This window comes from Cricetulus griseus, chromosome 3 (genome assembly GCF_003668045.3).
Source record: "Cricetulus griseus strain 17A/GY chromosome 3, alternate assembly CriGri-PICRH-1.0, whole genome shotgun sequence".
Taxonomy (NCBI): Eukaryota; Metazoa; Chordata; class Mammalia; order Rodentia; family Cricetidae; genus Cricetulus; species Cricetulus griseus.
In genome coordinates, this window is record NC_048596.1 from 170,771,457 (window position 1) to 170,793,735 (window position 22,279).

The following is a 22,279-nucleotide window of genomic DNA, read 5'->3' on the forward strand; positions in this document are numbered from 1 at the left end:
TGACCAAATACCAGTCTAGATGTTTCTGTGAAGGTGTTTAAGATGTGACTAATATTAAGTCAGGCTTTGGGCAAAGCCGATTATCCTCCATGCATTGGCTCAATCCAGCCAAAGACTGAGTTTCCTACAAGATGAGATCTTGGACCTCAAGACCACAACAAGAAAAATCCTTCCTCTTTCCAGCCCATGCTGTCCTCCAAACTTCAGGTGTACCTGTCATTATCCTATGAACAGATCCTTTTATTTTTTAACACTTTTTAAAAATTTATTTTTATTTTATGTACACTAGTGTTTTGCCTGCATGTATGTCTGTGTGAAGGTATCAGAAGCCCTGGAACTGGAGTTACAGACAGATGTGAGCTGCTATGTAGGTGCTGGGAGTTGAACCTGGGTCCTCTGGAACATCAGCCGGTGCTCTTAACCACTGAGCTGTCTCTATCCCCCAGTACCCCACCAACAGATTCTTTAAAACCAGCCTCTTGCTGTGCGAAGGCAGACACGCTACTATCTGGGTTTCTCTGGAGAATCCTGGTGATGTGTTTGCTCTCTGTGTTCTTGGGCTTTGTCACCTAGTCAGTGGGTGACAATGCCCTTCAAGACCCATCCCTGAGAGCAGACTTACCAGCCCTCAGGGCCATTGGGTAAGGGGTAACTGAGTGGTTGGTTGAGGGTTCTAGTTAGCAGAGAATTACTATCTAACTAGGCATGATAGGGCTTGTACGGAAACAAGTGTCACATCTGCTTAACTAGGCTACTTGCAGGCCAACCTAGAGCCATCCCCAAGGCGTGGTTCTGGCCTCAGGTGTCTGCCTCCTTGCTCCTATCATGGTTGCAGGTGGGCAGCTTCAAGCTCCCTCTGGGGAGCCTGTTAGAAACCACACCTGCCTGCCAAACCTGTGGTTTGTGTGTACTTGGCTTCCTCCACCTTGCCTGCAGGGCTTGTTCATACATGGGTTGTTAGGTGCCTCCCTAGGGCTTCTGATGGAGCAGGTCTGGGTGGGGCCAGATGGTAAACTTCTGATGCTTTCTGGAACCATGCTTGGAGCAGGAAAGCCCCAAGATTAAAGCTACACCCCATTTGAAAGGTGGTACCCACTCAGGTCCTGTGGCTTCTGTGACCCTTAGGGGGGCGTCTCAAGGTTAGAGTTGGCTGGAAACCTCAAGGACTATCATCATGTCCCAGTTCTGGGCTCAGTCCCTGGCCCCATCCTCCACCCTTGGCCTAACAGACATGGTGCATTGTGCCCACAGCAGAAAAAGGTAATAGAGAACCATGTGTCTCCTCCCATTTTAGTCCCTTGTCCCCTTTGTTTGGCCACACATTCTCCTGATTTTTGGTCTGCTGTTTCCACCCCAGAGATTAAGAACGACTGTTAATAACAAGTTTGCTTTACCTTAATCCCCACAACAACCCAGGAACATACTTTATTGCCTTCTTTTACAGAGTGCAAAACTGAGAGAGAGGGGGTGGGGGTTAAATAAGTAATATGCCTGAGGTCACACAATAGAAAAATAAATGGCAGAACCAGAGGTTCATGTTACAGGATACTACATCTAGAGTCTGTGCATTTAACTGCCACTCAGTACTGGCCGGAGGACCTAGGGTCTATGCAACTGCCACTAATAAGGCTTTGTAACACTGCTCCTTGTAGTTTGCATTGGAAACAGATTTTTTTTTCATCTTCCAAATATCAAGTTGGACACACTGTTGTGAGGAGGTCAGAGGACAGTTTCAAGTGTTGGTCCTTCCTTCTGCCTTGCTGGAGGCAGGGTCTCTCTCTTGTTTGCTGCTGTGTAGCCAGGCTAGCTGATCTTTGAGCTTCTGAAGGTGGCTCCAGACTCTGCCCACCATCTCACCACAGAAGCTCTTGGCTTACCAGCCACATACTGCCACACCTGACTTCATATAGGCTCTGGTGATTCAGACTCCAGTCCTCATGCTTATAGAGTGAGCCCTGTACCCACTGAGCCCTCTCCCCAGCTTTGCGAATGCTGTTTTGACAGTATCTACTGCCTCCTACTACGAGTCCTTATTGACAGTCCCACAGGCCCTAGAGTGGTACAGCTGAGGCTCTTGGGGCTGAGCTGCTGCTGGTGGGCCACCTTAGATCTACCCTCGCCCACCTTCCACTTTTGTCTCTGTCTGGGTCCCCAAGGCTATCGTCTTCTGGGCCTGCTTCACTTGGCATCTCCTGTCACTACCACCTCAAATTCGGGGTCCTACCATCTGGCTCAGCTCCAGGGTCCCCTCAAACGCATCAAGCTCCTATACCCAAAGTTAATGGACCTTGGCTCCATCTATCCCTTGCCCTTCTTGGGCCTCAGCTTCCTCCTTGTTAAGTAGGACCCTTGCTTCTCTTTCTGATCCTTCGGAAGAGTTACGACAGTCCAAGGTTGGAGAAGTGGCTTTCTCTCCTGAGCCATGCTGGATTCCTGGCTCCTCATGCATTTACTGCATTTCTGCATTCATTGGTAGGTCACTACATGGGCCTCCATTGGGAACTCACATTATGGGCACTTATGGGGAGTGTGTAAAATGGTTGTAAGATACAGTGAAGACGGAAAGAAATTGTGTGGAGTAGACACAGATCACACTGGATCAAGCCACTGGGGAAGGTCTCTGAGAATGCTGACCACTGGGATCCTTCAAGAGACAAAAAGCATATTCAGCAAATGGGACAGCAGGTGTAGAGAGCATTAGCGCAGGTGACGGGTGGGCATGTTTGAGATCGGAGGGGAAGCCTGTGAAGCTTGGAGAACTGAGAAAGATGGCATGAAAAGGCTCAGCTCAGCCTAGCTTCCTCAGCCTGGGGTGGTGTAGGGAGTTGTGTGATCTGGAAGGGGAAGACGTTAGAAGACTCTGGTAGCATTTGACTTATACGACTGAAGAGTCCCTCTGACAGGGTAGGGGAGAGCTGTGTGGGCAAGGCCTTGCTGAGCAGGAGAGTTTGCAGCTTGCCAGCCATGGCAGGGGAATTGGAGACATGAGGCTGATGCTGACTACAGGTGGACGCTTCCCCAGGGGACATGGGCGAGGGATGGCAGGAAGTCACTGTCATGAATTACTAGAGTTCCAGCCCAAGCCACAGTACTCTATGCGTGTAGCTTGGTTTTAATGTCATCAGAGTCCATCTTTCTACCTGGTCCTTGTGGCAGTGGCCTCGATTCTATATCATTTTCTACGTTGTAGACAGCGTCTTATCATATAGCCTGGTCTGAACTTGAACTCATGATCCTCTTGCTTCTGCTTCCTGAGTGCTTCTCTTCAGCCTTGTTACTACTGCAGCCCTAGGATATACAAGGAATGTTTGAATGAATGTGTGATCAGTGACGGGTCATTTCCAAGTCATTTCTGTTTGCCTCCACTAGTTCATCTATAAACAGGACTACTGGTTTTGCATCCCTGACTCCAAGCTCTTTCCCAGGGGCCTGTGCCCACCTGTGACAGGAGTTGAGCTCAACTTTGGAGCAGGCTCTTGCTGCCTGCAGCCCCTCTTCCAGTCCCAAACCCCAAATTACCTGCAGATGGTGCTGTCCTGGAGCTTTTCCATCTTGCCCAATGCGCACACAGACCCAACCCCCCCTTAATGACACCTTGCTGCCTTCTGCTGCGGGAGGGGAGGGGGCTGGCCCAACCAGGCTGTGGTTTCTTTTTCCATTGCGTCAGGCCTCAGGGTCCGGATCCCTGCCCCGCTGTGGGGCTGGCACCAAGGGCCACTCTGATCCCCTGCCTGTTCCAACCTCAGACACCATGTGCTCCCCATTTCGGGGATCCAGGAGCTTCCTGCCAGAGGGTAAGTTGGAGATGGGAGCCCTGCCCCTGGTTGGGGAGGAGTCCACTTCCCCGCCCACCATTCATAGAGTTCTGTTTTTCTTCAGCTGGAGCCAAAGCTGGCCCAGGTAGAGTTGTAGTCGACTTCCCTGGACCAGGCTCTCTTGTCTATGCTCTCAGTTAGAGATGGGATGTTAGTTTAGTACAATAACAAAGACCAGATTCTGGGTACGTGGACAGGATGGTGACTACCATGAGGGTGTGTCCTCAGGGTGGTCATGTGAGCTTAGGCCTTTGTATTTGTCTGAGTGTGTGTGTGTGTGTGTGTGTGTGTGTGTGTAGTATGTACGTGTGACCACATTGTGCTGCACCAGAAACTGTGCTTTACCCCTTCCAGGTAGGAACAGAACTCTGGGCTCTAGGAGTCCATGCCTAGGATGCATGAAATCCACTGTAGAGGGTCCAGTGTTGAAATAGGAGTTGGGTGAAGCCCATATGTCAGTGATGGGGGTGTGAATAGGGTGATATCAGAGGAGCTGAGGGCTTAGTTTCTGTGTCCTTGTTAAAATGTGGAGTGGAGCCAACCCATGAGTGCAAGCTTGCTATCCCACCTACTAGTCAGGAGGCAGCAAGTTCAAGGCCTGCTGGGCTACAGAGTAAGTTCAAGGCCAGCCTGGGTAACTTAGGGAGCCCACTCTCTCAAAATTTATTTATTTATTTATTTATTTATTTATTTATTTATTTATATTTTTCAAGACAAGGTTTCTCTGTGTATCCCTGGCTGTCTTGGTACTTGCTCTGTAGACCAGGCTGGCCTCCAACTCAGAGATCTACCTGCCTCTGCCTCTTGAGTCTGTCTCCAAATATATATATATATATATATATGTATGTATGTATGTATGTATGTGTATATATATATATATATATGTATGTATGTATGTTAAAAGAAAAAGGGGGGAAGCTGGGGGATGTAGTTCAGTAGAACACTTAGCTCGAATGTAGGGAGCCCCAGTTTCAAGCCTCCATCATTACAAAATACAGACAGACAGACAGACAGACAGACATAAAACAGGCTTGTCCTTGTCTCTCCTGCTCTGCAGCCCTTGTTATAAGCTTGCCTCTCGGGCTCCCTGGTTTTGTGGGTTCCCAGGCTGTCCCTACTTCCCCTACTCTTCCTGGGGTGAGAAGGCCTGGCACTTTTCAGCCTCTGCTACTTCCTGGATGGTGGCCCTGGGCAGTGCCTGATTGGCTTTCACTCCTTGTTCCTCCTTCTTCTGTCCGTAAAGTAGGGTGATGATCCTCCCCATGTCCACCCCAGGCAGAACAGGGACTGTGTGGACACCTTTGATGCCCACTGGCCAGCTGAGGCTTTGCACTCCATCCCCAGCCACTTGCACATCAAGCATGGCTCCTTAGCCCTTTCTACAGAAACTGATTTTTACCGACAAGAATAAATACTGACGGCAAATTGGAGAGCTGTCCTACTGCTTTGGGAAGTGTGATTATAATGAGGTTCAAGGGACAGCCTGTAGGAGGGGGGAGCTGAGGACTGGCTTCTTCACTCTCCATATCCCCTCCCTGCCAGGAGTTCCTATCTGCAGTGTCCCTTGGAAAGCTGGCATTGGGAGGAGCTGTGGTCTTTCCTGGCCTGCTGTGGGACAGCAGCTGCTGCTCCTTAACATGGCAGTCAGCTGTCTCAGGCAAAATGAATGTTTGAGAGGACCAGAAGACAAATGTGTTGGTATATGTCATCCCAGCATACAGTAGACAGAAACAAGGATTATAAATGTAAGGACAGCCTGGGCTACATAGTGAGATCCTACCTCACACAGGGAGGTGAGGGTGATGGCTCAGTGGCTGAAGTTACCACTAGGCCTAACCAACTCCCTTCATCCCTGGGCTTCTCTCCTTCCAGGAAGGAGGGTACTGATTTACAAGTTGTCCTCTGACCTCCATGTACACAAGGATGAATGCCCACCCATTCTCCACAATAAACAAACAGATATAAAAATTTTAAAGGGCTAGGAGGCAGCCCGTGTGCAAGCTTGAGGACCAAAGTTCAGTTCCCCAGCAACCTTGTAAAAGGCAGGCCTGGTGATGTGCACATATAATCCCAGTGCTGTGGGGGCCAGAACATGTAGGTCCCTGCAACTGGCTGGCCAGCCAGTCTATCCAGATAGGTGAGTTCCAGCGTCAACAAGAGACCCTGTTTCAAAAATCAGGGAGGTGGCTCAGTAGGTAAGGATGCTTGTTCTGTAAACACGAGGCTCCGAGGACTTGAGTTCAAAGGCCCAGAGTCTGGGTAAAAAGTCAGACATGACTGTGGGTGCCTATAACCCCAATATAGAGGGGTAGAGACAGGAAGAATTCCAGAGCTCACTGGCCATCCAGCATAGCCAAAAAGGTAAACTCGAGTTCAATCAGAGACCTTATCCCAAGGGAGTAAGACAGAGAGCAATAGAAGAAAACACCTGGCATCTTGTTCTGGCCCCTGCCTGTGTGGTCACTATATACTCACTCTCACATTCATACACACAGCAAAGTGGAGAGCTATTGAGGAAGATACCAGTGTCAGCCCCTGGCCCTCACAAATGTACACACAAGTGAATGCACACATGTAAGGGCAAGGAGATTATGCCAACCCTGCTTCTGGCTTGCCATTACTGTCACTATGAAGTCCCAACTATCTGTAGTGAGCTAGGCTTATACAGTCCCTGTCCTACACCTTCACTGTGTTTCAGCTAGATCAGGCTGGGGGATCCATAGGATCTCTATCCCCAGAAGTGACCAGAATTAGAATGTGCTCAGTTTGCTATTGGTAGGTCTTGAGATGAGTTAGGTACTCAACAAAAATAGAAGAAATATATGAGCCTCAGTTTCCTTCCCTGGAAAATGGGATAATACTACTATGTACCCCACAAGATTAAAGTAGAAAACAGGGGGTCCCACCATGCTCTAAGGTATAGGGGTATAAGCCCCCTCCTGAGGGAGATACAGGTAAGGTGAGCAGTGAGGGAACCAAATATTAGTGAAGCCCTTTGAGGTGTTTGGGAACTAGGCTCATCAATCATGTTAATGCATTTGTGAGATAGGCACTGCCCCTGGGAATCTCAAAGAACCAAGTTAAGACAGTGTGTTGACAGAGAGGAAATGGGCACAGAGAACTTCAGGCTTGTCTGCATGGCCATTGACAAAGGGGTCCCACAACCCCCTCACCCCATGGAGAGGGTGGACACCTTGTCCTCTGAGGAAAACAGAGCCACTGACAGATAACGATATGTGCAGCCTAGGTAGAGGTGCACTGGTCCGAGGAGAGATTGGAGAAGTCAAGGATGCCTGGGAATGTCAGTTTTGTGCTGAAGACCAGGATCAACTCGGGCAGGACCAGAGTTGGGGGTAGGAGGGTGTTTGTTCACTTTATTTGGGCAACCCTTCATATTTGCTCTAAGGCCTTCTGTATTCCACCCATGAGCTTGGGCTAGAGCTGTACGAGGAACACAACAGGCAGTGAAGGAGGTCTGGTTTTGAGTAAGTTACCAGAAGTTCACTTCCTAGTGGCCAAAGCAACAAGGAAAACCCAAGCCACCGTACACTCCACTGATGCTAACCCATGCTTTGCTCATGAGAAGCCCAGGTTTTCTGCCACAATGTATGTAGGAAACTCATGTCCACTATGATGTCCTGGGAAGCCCAGGTCTGTGTTTATCCCATGGGTAAGGACTGACCAAGGCAGAGGACAGGCACAAGGCAAACCATAAACCTATCAGAGACTCCTCATTCCCTCCAGGTTTCTTGCATTCTCCCTCGACAAACCTTTGCCCATGTCTTACACACACATCATCTGCCATCTCATGGCCTACTTTGTTTTATTTCAAAACGGAATCTTGCCCTATAGCCCAGGCTAGCCTTGAACTCAAGAGCCTTCTGCTTTAGCCTCCTGCATGCTGGGATTACAGGCTTGTCCCAGTGTTCCCAGCCTATACCCAGTTATTGAAGGTCAAGTGCTGAGGTCTCCCTGTGATGTGGTAGCATGTGAAGAGTATCTGTCCCCTCCTGATGCTCACTCCTGTTCTCCAGACTGCCAAGAACTGCTGCTGCTGCCACCACCAACCCCCATGGCCTACATTCCAGATGGGGGTGCCCCCGCCACAGGGGCCATCCCCTTGGCCTCTCAGTGCTGTGTGTGCAAAGTGGAACTGTCAGTGAGTGGCCAGAACCTGCTGGACCGAGACGTCACCTCCAAGTCTGACCCTTTCTGTGTCCTCTTTACAGAGGACAATGGCAGGTGGATGGAGGTGAGGATAGCCACAGTGTCTGTCTGGATGAGCAAGGGCTGGCCGGGCTGTGGAGGGACTCCCTCTGGATCCAGGGAATGCCCTTGGGCTTGTGGTGGAAGATCACTTAGAAAACGGTCACTTTTTACAATTAAACCTTAAGTGTACTTAAAATATTGCTTAAGTGTGGTGGTACACACCTGTAATCCCAGTACTGAGGCAGGAGAATCACAAGTTCCAGGTTAATCAGGACTACATAATAAGTAAGTCCTGGTCTCAAAAAAACTAAAATAATATATGCAGAAATAAAATGATTAATTTAAAATATATTTCTGGCTGGGTGTGGTAGTGTGGGGACACACGCCTTTAGTACCAATACAAGCAGAGATGGGTGGTTCTCTGTGAGTTTCAGGCCAGCCAAGGCTACATAACAAGACCTTGGCCAAAAAAAAAAAAAAAAAAAAAAAAAAAAAAAAAAATCCCAAAACCAACCCATCCATACATAGATACAAATTTAAAGCTTCTTTCTAAATTAACACCCACAGATATATAATTATCATATTTATTATATCCTAATAGTTTATATGGCTATAGTTAGGCAAAGCTTCTATAGGTTTGTACAGACTTGCTTCCTGCAAGGACCTTTCCTGATTTGTTTCTAACAATCACCCTGTTGGCCAGAAGCAAAGAGAAATAAGTAGCTCAAACTTGAGAGATGGACTCATGCCCAGCAATGCTACTCCCTGCTGTGTGATCTCAGGTGAACCCCTGTCCCTTTCTGGCCCTGTCTCTTTATTGAAATAGGGCTTTTATTTCCCCTCACCTATAGTAACTAACTTTAGCACTGGGGCCTTATGAGCTGGAAGACTCTGGCCTGAGGGTTGGGAAGGGCATGGTTTAGGAAGGTTACCAAGAAACCTGAACTGTTCAGGTTGGCAGCCTTCAATACTAGCTTTGATTCCTATTATAAAGGAAGCTATGTTTGTTGTTTATCACGTTCAGATTAACTTGAGGAAGATAATCTAGAAGATTGTAGACCTTCCTACCAAGGAGAATCCCTAATTGTGGTTCAATGTCTCATCTTCCAGATCATTCTACATGCATGTATATTTCCAAAATTATGATTAGCATTTTGTTTTATGTAGCAGAAAATAACCTAGAACTCGTGGTTCTTCCTCTCCCACCTGAGTGCTGGGATGACAGGTGTGCAACCACACTGAGTTCCTGTTTGAACCTGGCAGTGGTAGGTGCTCACTCAGTTTACAGTCTTCACAGATGTTGGCTTCTTATGATGAAAATACTTCTTTTTTAAAAGAGCTGGGGTTGTTGACCACTTTACAGAGGGGGAAAGTGGGACCTGGAGTATGTTGGTTTCTGTATCATCTGTTGTGTTGGTGGTATAGTCAACAGGGGGAGGTATGACCCTAGGTCAGCCTAGGAGTCTGGGGACAGTCCAGGCCTGTAGGTACTGATCACCTCTGAGATGTCTCCAGAACCCCACCCCCATGCTCCTCAGGGAATAGTTTCTCCCTAACTCATGACACCACCCCCCAATCTCCGCTACCCCCAGATTGTCCACACAGACTAAAAATAGTCTAGGTCAAGGCATCTTCCGATCCCTGCTGCTCCTGCCCTTGGAAGCCTGGGTGGAAGGAAAAACCAACAGAACCCAGGTCTCAAAATAGACTGTCACTCGGGCTCTGGTCTTTGTGTTCTGAGGCCAGGAGGTGATTGCTACCTAGATTACCATGTACCCACAATGCCCAACCCTGGCCCACCCAGGCTTTGGTGTCCTAAGCAGGTGGACATGCTAGACTGGACAAATCCAGAATTCTGTCCAAGACACGAATACCCACCCAAGCCCTGGACCCCACCCCCTGTGCGACTCATCTTCTCTCTTAGCATCATGTACATGATTTTTGCCTGGGCTTCAGCCTGAGCTCTTACCCTGGTCCCTGGGAATGAAAAGGTTTTGTATAGTTAAGAGTGAGGTTTCTGGAATCAGGACTGGGCTCATATCCTCTCCTGCCTCCCTCTGATTTAAAGTCTCAGACCTGTGGTGTCTTCATGGGCTAATGCTGGTGGGAGATGCTTGTAGAAAGGTTGCCAGAAGCTAGCTAGAGGGGGAACCTGGCCACCATGACTCTGCCTTACCATGTCTCCCGCCAGTATGACAGAACAGAAACAGCTATCAACAACCTCAACCCAGCCTTCTCCAAGAAGTTCGTGCTGGACTACCACTTCGAAGAGGTGCAGAAACTCAAGTTCGCCCTATTTGATCAGGACAAGTCCAGTGCACAGCTGGATGAACATGACTTCCTGGGTCAGTTCTCCTGCAGCCTTGGCACGGTGAGCCTGGGGCTCCCAAGTGGAGTGGGGTACACACAGGCTTTGGAGTCAACCTCTGCTCTTGGGATCAGGCAGCCCTCAGACAGGATTTCCCATCCCCTCCTTTCTCTATCTGATCCTCTTGGCAGACTCCTCATCTGCCATGCAGACACCTCAGGAGCCAACAGGCCCAAAAGTGGTGTAGCTCAGTGAGTTTGGGACCAGGCAGAAAACTTCCCAGAAAGAGCAAACAAACCCAGTGCCAGCCACCCGCTACCGCAGAGAAGAGGGAGCAGTGTGATACATGGTGCTGTCACCCAGTCCTGTTGTTGACCTATCCCCAAGAGCCTCTGCTGTCTCCCTAAACTCTCCTTTCTGTCTCTCCCACCCCAGATTGTCTCCAGCAAGAAGATCACTAGGCCTCTGCTGCTGATGAATGACAAGCCTGCAGGGAAGGGCTTGATCACGGTACCTGCCCCCTCCCTGCCCTTCACATCCCTTCTCTGTCTCCACCGCCCTCCCCCATCAATGGACTGCTTCTCCAGCAGATAATCACCAGCTTTGTTGGGAGTAAAAAGGCCCAACTTACAACTTAGCAACAGGTCTCTTAGCAACGGGCTTCTGGCTCTACAGATGATGCACTGGGGGCTGGCTGGCTGGGGGACTATCAGAAAGGCCCTAGATGATGCGATGCAATGCAGCTCAGGACCAGGGGCCTCCTTATCATTGGGGGAAGGGTGTCCAGAACCCTCACAGTATCCCCCACCAATTCTAGCCCCTGTAGTTTCCCCGCTGGGGAGCATTTCACAAGCTCCAGATGCACATAACACTGCCTCTCAGTGATTCCAGCAACTGCAATGGTTCCCCCTGCAACTTGCAGTGATTCCAGCTATGTGCAGGTTCTTCCTGTGGATGGGCTCATTGGTCCTCAGAGGCCTAGAAGGCAGGGCAAACCCCATCTTATAGACGAAGAAAATGAGGCCCAAGAGGAGCAAGCGTTCCTCTAGTGAGATTCCCCATACAGCCAGTGATGTGCTTGTTGCTGAAAGCAGTTCATACTTCTCTGTGCTCTTGGGCCCCTTCACTCCCTCCCATGACTCCCTCCTGCTGTGGAGTCTTTCCTGCAAGCTGTGAGAACTATCAGCACCTGCTTTGCTTCCCCACCTCAATCATTTCTCCTTTCTCTCTGTGGTCCACATTCAGGGCAAGCCAAATCCACGGCATGTCTAAAAACTCCCAAGATGTTTTCCAGGCTGTTGCTGCAGCCTGGAAGGCACCTCCCAACCCTCCCCACCCCCCTCAGAGTTCACAGTCAGCTCTCAGGGCAGCTTCCTTGCACTCAGATCCCAGCAGGGCACCCCACTCAGTGTTTGTCCAGGATGCCATGTCTCCACTGTAGACCTGGGTTCCTTTCTCTGGGAGATGGGATGATAGGCACCATCCTATAGTCTAGCTGAAGAACAAGGAAGAAGAAAGGGCACCAGGGCCTTGGTCTGTGGTTCAGGGGAAGAGGGCTGGCCAGTCTCAAGCAAGACTGTTTGCAGGTAAGCCCACCTCGGTTAAGCGGCAGAGCTATGAGTCCATCAGTGTGGAGAGGTCACAGTGGACTTTTGCAGTTGTGCTGAGGTCTGAGGGCTGTGGCTATGGGGAAGACATGAATAGATGACTGCGTGTGAAGCCCCCATCTTTCCATGGACTTCAGTTTACTCTGCTTTTTGCAACTGGCAGTTAAGAGCTCCCAGGTTGGAGAGAAAGCTTGAGGCCTATGCTCCCTGAGGAGACCTATGCTTCCTGGTGCAGAGCCTCTACCTTTGCCTCATGACCACCTCCTCTGACTAGTCCCCATATTATCTCACCCCCAGTGTCCTACAGCCCCTTTCCTGAGCAATGGGACTCACTTTCTGATTCTTCATAACCAGTCTCGTCATTACTCCATTTTCCAGAAAATGGAAACCAAGGTGTAGAAGTCAAGAGGCTGGTCTAGGCTCACCTGCCACTCACTCTCCCCTTTGCCCTGCACTTAGCCCTGGAGAGTTGGGTCCTGGCAGAGTGGGGAAGGGGAGGAGTAGACCCCCACCCCTCACAGTCCCAACCTTTCAGATCGCAGCCCAGGAGCTGTCAGACAACCGTGTCATCACACTGAGCCTGGCGGGCAGGAAGCTGGATAAGAAGGTAAGCCAGACAGGGAGGGCTTCCATCAACAACAGATTCTTCCCCAGCCTGGGCCTGCCCTCTCTGGCTACACCATTTCCTTTCCCACGAGGGACAGGCTAAGCACTGAACCACTGATGAGAGAGGCAGATTGTGTGTGGAAACTGTCTTGTGGGCCCTTCTCAAACTCCCTGTGTTCCTCCAGGGTCCGAATTCTTGCCCTTCCCCCTCCTCTCCTGGTTAGACCAGATCCTTCTGCTTTCCTCAGCTTTATCAGTTCTCTCATTTTCCTGAGGATGGAACCCAAGAACTCACATCCCCTAGGCTAGAGCTCTGCCATGGAGCCACAGTGCTGGATGCCCAGGTTAAACCAGAATCCTTCCAATCCCAGGCCCAGTGTACTCTGTTCTCTCTGCCTGAGACCCTCCTCTGTGAACATGATCGTGGTGCTCTTTCCACATGCTAACTGTCCTTCTGTAACCCCCCCCCCCAGCCCTCCTGGGGACAGAAGTGACAGTGGCCTTCAGTTGCCTGCATCACTCACTTTGCCTGTCTCCCTGACGCACACCGTTGTCCTATACATTCTTACTTGATTCACTCCGTCTCCTTCACTTCCACGTGACTTCTTTAGAGTGCCTTTTTAAAACTTATATAAATGGATTTCTAGATGCCTTCAGGCCCTTTGGTGACAGGCATCATAGGTTTATTTATTTATTACATTTGGATGGGTCCATAATGCTATGGAACATACTGTCAGAGATCAGCTTCTTCCTTCCACCATGTAGTTTAGAGGGCAGATTCAAATCACCGAGCTTGATGGCAAGCGCCCTTTGCTAAGCCATGCCTCTGGCCTGCACTGTAGTTTTAGGGTTGTGGTCTCTCTGAAGTCCTTGGGCCTGGCCTTATGACAAGCATGGCCCTCTTGGAGCCTTGTGCTGCTGCAGCTTCTTCACCCAAGGCATAGGTCTCTAGAACACAGAACCCTGCCTCACTGTGGGGGTTTCTCATTTCTCAGGCCTCAGCCAGGCCTCTGGCTGAACCTCGAGGAGGTTGGGGAGAAGAGAAGGGACTGGCTGCACTGTAGCTCCCACTAATTCCTAATGAGGGAGGTGGCTGGGGTACATTTCAGCCCCCGTGAGTCTGGTAGGGCCATGCCCTCTCACACATGTCCTGCCTCCCTCTAGGACCTCTTTGGGAAATCAGACCCGTTTCTTGAGTTTTATAAGCCAGGGGATGATGGCAAATGGATGCTAGTCCATAGAACTGAGGTATGTAGAAGGGACCTTGGCGGGGTGGGGGGGGTGTTAGGGTCTCACCACTTTTTGGTCCATTAAAATGACAGCAGGGGACGGCCTGTGCTGCCCCAGCCATGTAGACCACACTGGAAGGGCCACAGCTGGAAGCATGGCTATGGGTTTGCCAATCTCTTCACACTCATCTCTAATGGGGCTGAGCATTCTGCTCTTCCCTGTCCCCCAGGTGATCAAGTACACTCTGGACCCTGTGTGGAAGCCATTCACTGTGCCATTGGTGTCCTTGTGTGATGGGGACCTGGAGAAGCCCGTTCAGGTTAGTGACCCTGGGACCATGTTCCCCACCCTGACCACTCTACCTCCTAGTCCACACCAGTGAGGCTCCTGGTATACATGCTTGAAACTCCTCTTATTAAAATGGGAAGAACCCCTTCTTATGAGAAGGCAGGGGCCCTAGGTTCAAGGGCCTCACTCCCAAGAACCCTGCTGTAAACACCTGCAAAGACTGCAGATAGGATTACAGAGGGTCTGGGCTGGCCAGAGGAGGAACAGATGCCAGGTGGGTAGAGTAAGCAGCATAGCTTTCACCCTCCTTGGGTAGCTTCAACCTGCTTTTCCAGCAGTCATTGAAAAGCTTCCTTCAGGAGGCAACTCAGGAACTCCAAGGCTAGACAGACCAGGCCATGGGAGGGAATGCCCACACAATAGATAAGAGGTTTGCTCAGGTGTGAACAGGCTGAGAGCACCTCCTGGGGACAGCTCTGGGGTGACCATGCTGAACCTGTCCCAGGTTATGTGCTACGACTACGACAGTAATGGAGGCCATGACTTCATTGGCGAGTTCCAGACCTCTGTGTTGCAGATGAGTGAGGCTCGGGATGGTGTCCCGGTAAGATGGGCGTATGTGCTGTGACCCTGGGGCTCAGCAGTGACTGCATAGAAATCCAGGAGTTTGACCCAGGCAGACAGGCGTCCAACCACACCTCTTCTGCCTATATGACCTCGAGCAAGACAGTCTCCCTCGAGTTTTTCCCTCTGTATATGGGGTAGAGGTTCAGGGTGTGGATAAAATGAATGCAACCCTGAAAGCCTGGGTACCTGGAGAGTGGTCTGGAGGAGGCCACCAGGGAACCTCTCTGGGGGAGGCATCTGCCCCTGGGTCTAGGTTGTAAAAGGGATTCTGGGGCCCTGGGAGGATGGGGTCTTGAGATACCTCAACTGAGCTTCCCTTCCTTCCATGGCGCTAGCTGGAGATGGAGTGCATCAACCCCAAGAAGCAAAGGAAGAAGAAGAGCTACAAGAACTCGGGCATCATTATCCTGAGATCATGCAAGGTGAGCTGAGGGCACACAGAAGCCTTGGTCTCCTTGTCTGTAGAATGGGTATATCAAAAAGGAGAGCATTCTACGGCTTAGCCTCCTATTCCCTTTCTGTGCAGAGCCAAGAAGGGTGTGAGCTGATTTCCCAGGTGATTTTTGTAGCTGGAGGATCATAGGGAATCATTTCTGCCCACCCAGGAGGCTTACTCTGTACACTGGGGGCAGAGGCTGTGGGACTGAGCACCCTGGCTTCTGGCATCAGCCAGGACCCAGGCAGCTATGGTTTCCCTGGTAGAAGTGAGGCCACCAGGGCTCAGAACACTGTGGTCAAGCCATGTTGGCGGACAGGACAGTAAGGAAAGTAGCATGAGTAGACAAGTGCCCCTGGCTCAGGCTGGGGTGCAGGAGAGCATGGCATTGCTCCCTGCTGAGGCCTCCCCATCCTAGCCTAGAGCCCAGATTGTCACAGGGTCACAGAGACCTTCAGTGGCAATGCTCCAGACAGTGCTCTGTGAATGTCGAGCGTGATTTTGGACCTATTTCTGAAACACCTGCTACTCAACATATTTTGGCACCTGCCTGGCTGTTTCTTCCATTCCATCCCGATTCTAAGATAATCTGACTGTGCAGTCCAGGCTGGCCCCAAACTTGTCATCTTTCCAAGCTTGGGCATAACAGGCGTGAAAGAGGGTTGTCCCTTTAAAATTTTGCTTCATTACATTTATCTTGGAGAGCCCTGATGCCACTGGCCTGGAAAGGCGAACACACTGTGCTGAGAGGAGGCAGAGGCCTTGACAGCAGACATGGCATCTCCCAGCTTTGTTAACCTGCTCAGGAGGCCTTGGACCGGCATCTGCACTTTGTGTGTGTTAGCTAGGGAGGCATTTAGGACTCAGGAAGGTGGCTGCCCAGCACCCAGTGAGTGGTGAATGGAGACTTCCTCTGTTAGACACTAATTGGCAGATGTGACTGGCTGTGGGAAGCTGGTCCCTGCCTAGAGTGGTACTTGTGCTCTGGGGTCCTACTCCACTCATGGCCTTTGCTAGAGAGCTTTGGAGTCTGTTGTAATAAGATTAGGCCCAGCTGCTGCCTCTGGCCTCCTCCTGAGGCTCCAGGACACAAGCACCAACTCCTACAGGGACATTTGTAGCCAAACCAGGACCTACTGACTCAACAATTCTTCCAGATACACCGAAACTACTCATTCCTGGACTACATCCTGGGAGGCTGCCAGCTCATGTTCACCGTAAGGCCCCTGCCATCACCAGCCTATCATCCATGGTCTTCGTTCAGGGTTCAGGCCTCTGCCACAGCAGCAGGGACTTGTAATAGACTTTAGCAAGGACTTCCTTGGGGCAAGGGATGCAACTGGCCTCAGAGGAGAGGGGACAGGGAGTTTGTCCTGGTAAGCAGGCTGAGTCAGTCTGGGCTGGGGGCAGAGCAGGGCTACACAGGCTCTCCCACTCCCCTGACCAACTCCCTCTACAGAGAAAGGTCAGTTCTTCCCACTGGCCAGGAGGGCTCCACTGTCCAGTTGTTCCTGCCTTCTCTTCCATTCACTTGAGCCACACCTCTGTTCCTGGCAGTTCTCTGGCCACCCAAGAGCCCTGCACTGTTCCCTCTGCCACCTTCTCAGAGACCCTCCCCTGATGCTTTGTGTCCTCTGACACATCTGGCATTCATTGTCTTGTCTGAAAGCTTAGAATTTTCCACTCATCTGCACTTGTCCCTCCCCTGGTCTGGGAGTACCATGAACTCTCTATTTTCTTTCTCCTCCTTCCTCAGTTTATCACATAGCCCCTGGCACATAGTGAGTACTGGACTGTCACTTGTTTACAAGATGAACAGCCCCTTTGCCTGTGGCTGTAGTGTAAGCTCCAAATGGCCTCAGAGCCTTATTCTTGATCCTCATCCCAGGGGGCTGCAAGCCATCCCTACCATGGGTGGCATTGGAGCAGAAGAGTAACACAATCAGTTTTCAGGTTCCAGTTGTTATCATGACTACTGGGGCTGGGATGTTGGACTTCCTATGTCCACAGGCCTTTCTAGTCCCTGAGGCTGTGCTGGAGATCTGGGGTGGGTGGCTGCACTGCTTGGCATTTTCCCTCCTTCTGCAGGTTGGAATAGACTTCACAGCCTCCAACGGGAATCCCATGGACCCTTCTTCTCTACACTATATCAATCCCATGGGCACCAACGAATACTTGTCAGCCATTTGGGCAGTGGGACAGATCATTCAGGACTATGACAGGTATACTTGGAGATGATTCTGAAGGTCAACTGGTGTCCCTTCAGACTGGGAAGCTCAGCTTGTCAGAGCTAGAAGGGACCCAGGGATCTGCAAGCCTAGGAATGGTGAGCCAGTGGCATATACAGTTATTGTCCCTTCTGTTCCCCGTAGCAGACATTGCTAATCAATTCCTGGACTCTTACTTGCCAAGCCTGGTTCAACTGGAATCTTTCTATACATGGTGTACCAATCATCCAGAAAAAAAAAAAAAAAATGAGTTAGGATGGAAGACAAAGCTCGGTTGCTACAGTGCAGTCTCTGCTCTCACAGCTGGAGACAGTCCTGGGCAGGACTTGATTAACTGTCTGGCCATTGCTCAGTACTTGAGAGGCAGAGGTACTCAGGTCTATGTAAATCCAAGGTCAACCTGGTCGGCAGTGTTTTAGGCCAGCCAGGGCTACATAGTGAGTCCCTGTTTTGGGTTTGTTTTTGTTCGTTTGTTTTTGTTTTTAAGAATGTGTCTGAATGTACACAGCTGAGGACTAGGGCCTAGATGGCCCAGTTAAAGGGAATCAGGCCTAAAGGGTGGCTGTGCTTCCTGGCCACAGTAAGATACACACAACATGCAGAGCAAGGACTGCTTCATGTAAGACTCTGATCTCCACCAGGTCACCCAAGCCCTTCATTGCCATTCAGGCTGAGCAGAACCCCAATGAGCTCAGACACCAAGCTGGAGCCTCTGCCTCTTGCCCATCTCCTTTAACTGGTCTCCCACTCTGTCCTAGGTTCTGACAGTTCGTGTTCTCCACACTAGCCAGATTGTCTTTAATATAAATGTTGAATGAGTAACAAATGAGACATTGTCCTTGCCTTTAGGAAGCTCTCATTAGAAGTCATTGGGATTCGGAGTCACCTGTTTAATGTGAGGCAGAAGTCATAGGAACACCAAAGAGAGGCCTATGGGGGTGTCAGGGACCCATCAATGGCCATAGAGAGAAGTAACCATTTTGTTTTGGGCCTTGGAGGATGAGTAGGAGTTTGTTAAGGAAAACAGATTTGGAGAGGGCTATTTCAAATGGAGCATAGTGGCTGAAGTTGAAATAAGGGCCTCTAATGTTTAAGGAACTGGGAGAAGCCGGACTGGGTGTGGCTTTCAGGGACGGGAAGAAGGTGAAACCAGGCTCTGGGGCTGATGAAGGCAGGTCATGGTTATTTTAGGACTTTTTTATTTTAGGTTATTTTTATTTTTATTTTATTAAAAACCTATATTTAGGTTTTTAACAGGCAGTTGGGATCCTGGAAGCAGTCCATTTGCTTCCACTGTCACCTTGCCTCCAAGAGAAGGATCTATAGAGTGCTTCCAGGTCCATTGGTCAAAATTAAGCAAGTGTCTGCCACGGGCACAAATGTGTCAAGCCATGTTCAGCTGCCACCCACAGGTGGGCTTAGGCTTGGGCTTAGGGGGGAATAACTCTAGAAGGGTGAAATCCTGCTCTCTGTCCTTGGAAGTACACAAGCCTGTGGACCAGGAGAGGAGAGTGTGGTGGGTGGGGGGAGGTGTCCAAATGTCTCACGTGTTCTCTCTGTCTGGTCAGTGATAAGATGTTTCCTGCTCTGGGGTTCGGGGCCCAGTTACCGCCAGACTGGAAGGTGAGTGAAATGGTGGGGGGCTCTGGGCTTCTGTCTGCTGTGCACTCAGCCAAGACTACACTTGTGTCTTTGAGTTTTGTACCTCTGTGAGTGAGGCCAAGAGACCAACAGAAGATGGTCTGGAACTCAGGGCAGAGGGATAGACACCTGCAACAGGGCCAAGATCCACTCTGGGTGGGATGGACAGGCAAGGCACACAGAGCTGGCCAGAGATGCAGGGCTGAGCCAGGGGGGCGGAGAACAGATCAGGGAGAAGTCACAGCATGGAAATCGGGAATGGCAAAAGGTCAGGAAGCAGTGCTTTCGGCTCCTGGAGCACTCTGCATGCAACTCCTCCTGGTGTTCAGCGTCATTTCATTCTTACCACAGCTGCAGAGGTCAGCTGTGGCCCCTCTTTCACAGTGGAAGAAGCTGTCAAAGGGACTCAGGGAGGATAGAGTACCCAGAGCCCTGAGGCATGGGGCAGGGAGAAGGGACCCTTAGCCTCCCCGACTCCAGTGGATGGAAATAGAGGGAGACCTGGTTGGACATGGAGTGGACAATAGAGATGAAGTACTGGGGCGGGAGGGAGCCAGGGCAAGCAGGTCTCAGATGTTGGGAAGGAGACAGGAGGAGAAAGAGACCCTAGACACCTATGGGGTGGCCTTAGTGGAGGGGAGGTAAGGACCTCACATATGGCAAGAGGAAATTCTGGATGGCCCAGCTTGGGAAGTCACCAAGAACACAGGCCAAAGAGCTGGAGAGCTTCCACAGCCAAAGCCATAAAACATTATCCCATTTTACAGATGGAACAGCCAAGGGTCAGGGCTTCAATGTGGCTTGCCTGAGGCATCTTCACCCTAGGGGTCTGGGCCTCGGGTGGGCAGATGGACTCTAGGATCATATCCAAATCTGTTGCTTCCTAGAGGAGGAGCCTGTGGGGATGGTATGCCCAGCTCAGTTCCCCCTCTAGTCTGCCCTGCTGTGCTGCATACCTCTAGAACGAGTACGGTGTCCCATCCTCTCAGCTCACCTCAGGGCTCACCTGGAGCATGCGAGTGGCTCTGGGTCTCACACAGGAACAGTGGGCATCCTGGCCTTGCATAGTGTGAGACAGGACTCTGTGGGGCCCAGGCTGGGACTATGGACAAGCATAGATGCAATGGTGGAGGCAGGGGAGCCAGTGGCCAGGCCCAGCAAGAGCTTGTTGCTAGGACAACAGCCAGCTTCCAAAGAACTCAGCTGAAAGAGATGTTTTCTTGAGCGAAAGCCTTGGAAATGTCACAGGGTAATGCTGGGGTGCTGGGGCTCAGCCAGGCTAAAGCACCCAGTGGTGCTAAAGCAGTGTACTGTAAGAGGCCAGGAGAGCACAGATGTTCCGTCCCCCAGTGTATACCAGGCCTGGCCCTCCTGGGCCTTCATTCTGTCGTTCTGCCACTTTACCCTGTCCTACGAGCCTGCCTTTCTCTCCCTTTCCACCTCAGGGCTTCTCCATGTGCCTTTGACTCTTCCTTCCACCATGTCCCAGCCTGGTGCTCCTGCTCCCTGGGAGCCCCGGCCTACATTGCCCACACTCACATGGGGGCTGGCTCTCTGCCTTGGCGTTGTCTTCACGGCACCCAGGGATTTTCTTGTGCTGTCTGTGGGGAGGGATTTGCTTTTCTCCTGCTGTGATAGTACCTGGCATACAGGTGGTATGAGGTCCTCGTTTGTGACAGAGTGGATCTGGGACCCAGCCTAGTGGCTCAGCAGGTGCTGGAGCAGACATGGCTTGGCAGTGGAGCTTGAGAGGCCATCTTTTATTTTTTTTAAATTTGCTTTATTTTTGATTGTGTGTGTGTGTGTGTGTGTGTGTGTGTGTGAGAGGAGAGAGAGAGAGAGAGAGAGAGAGAGAGAGAGAGAGAGAGAGAGAGAGAGAAGTGTGGCTGTAGGTGCTGGTAGAGGCTAGAGACATTAGTTCATCTACAGCTGGAGTCACAGGTGGTTGCGAGCCACTAGATCTAAATGCTGGGACCTGAACTCAGGTCCTCTACGAGAGCAACATGTGCTCTTTCCCACTGAGCCCACCCTTCAGCCCCAGAATGGGAGCCAGGACTTGTGACAGGAACATAGGATCAGGCCTTGGGTTGCTGCACAGCTTGAATTTGACCCACTCAGCCCCATTGCAAGGTCTGATCCCTAGTTTAGCAATTAGCGGTGGTCAGGCCATCCCAGTTGTATGAGGTGTGAGGTAGATGTCTATTCAGCACCCTGCCTGGTGCTAAGATTGGAAAAGCCTTCAAGGCCCAGACAAGTGGCTCCACAAATGGGAAGAGTGAATGGGGCATTCCTCGTGTTCCAGGGCCCCACGGCCCTTGGGGCTATCTCTGTTCCATTCAGGAGGTCTCTTGGTAAGGGAGGTACACAGCAACCTGGACCCCCACCCCCATGCCCTCTGGGGAGAGGGCAGTGGACTGGTTTACAAGGTCTCAGTTTCCTATTACGAAGCGAGGGAGGCAGATGTGGGATCAATAACCCATATGCCAAAGCCTCTGCTAGCCTAATAAAGCCTCAGAGGGGGCTGGCCTCAGTATGGTCAGGATGCTGCCTCTCAGCCTATCTTCTGCTTTCTAGGTGTCCCATGAGTTTGCCATCAACTTCAACCCCACCAACCCTTTCTGCTCAGGTGAGTGTGGATTTGCCTACAGAAGAAGCAGGCAGAGGGAGGGGACAGGATTCCAGTTTCCATCCCTCCCTTCTCATCCCTGTCATACTTACTCAGAGGGAGAGGTGAGAGGAATGGAGTGTGGAATCCTACCGTCCTGAGTTCAAGGATAACTGGCTGTGAAGCAGTGACGTCACTGCACCTCTCTGGGCCCCAGGGAGGTGTGATACCTGCTTAGCTCATTTCCCCGGGTGGATGGGAATAAAGATGAGAGTTGTTGGGGGGTCAAGGGACAGAGCAGTGTGTGGCATGAAGGTGTCATCACACACCTGCTCTCACCTCCTGTCTGCCCCTCTCCCTTGATGGAAAGCCTTGATGGCCTAGGATGGATGGTGACCTGGCAGGGAAGGGACAGGAGGCAGTGGCAGTAAGTTCAGATCCACCCCTTCCCCACGTGTACCTCAAGGCAGTTCAGAAACTGAGAGGAGAGAGGATGCTTCGGGGGAATGAAAAGGGCATCCAGTCCCTTTGGGGGATCCCGATACTGGACCAGGATGAACTCCACAGAGAAGCAAGTCCCTAACGTCACTGTAGGGCTGTGGATTTGGAATTAGAGTTTATTCCTTGGCCATAAATGAGGTCTGGTGCCCCTTGGGCTCTGGTTTAGTACAGGTCCTCA

The 22,279-nt window shown here is 50.8% G+C and overlaps 1 protein-coding gene across 7 annotated transcripts in view; it reads left to right on the plus strand.

Annotated features, from left to right (window-relative positions):
* Cpne2 (copine 2) overlaps positions 1–22,279 on the plus strand; it is a 39,529-nt gene that overhangs the window by 7,590 nt on the left and 9,660 nt on the right. For 5 of the 7 annotated variants that reach the window (XM_035442592.1, XM_027405639.2, XM_027405641.2 and 2 more), the window contains 12 exons: positions 7,850–8,067; positions 10,216–10,395; positions 10,768–10,842; positions 12,475–12,546; positions 13,710–13,793; positions 14,005–14,094; positions 14,569–14,667; positions 15,026–15,112; positions 16,284–16,343; positions 17,215–17,348; positions 18,923–18,977; positions 21,570–21,621. In XM_035442592.1, coding sequence (XP_035298483.1) covers positions 7,888–8,067; positions 10,216–10,395; positions 10,768–10,842; positions 12,475–12,546; positions 13,710–13,793; positions 14,005–14,094; positions 14,569–14,667; positions 15,026–15,112; positions 16,284–16,343; positions 17,215–17,348; positions 18,923–18,977; positions 21,570–21,621 — 1,168 coding nt within the window. In that variant the 5' untranslated portion in view covers positions 7,850–7,887. The remainder of the gene's footprint in view (positions 1–7,849; positions 8,068–10,215; positions 10,396–10,767; positions 10,843–12,474; positions 12,547–13,709; positions 13,794–14,004; positions 14,095–14,568; positions 14,668–15,025; positions 15,113–16,283; positions 16,344–17,214; positions 17,349–18,922; positions 18,978–21,569; positions 21,622–22,279) is intronic. The other 2 variants (XM_027405644.2, XM_027405643.2) reach the window with 2 other exon arrangements.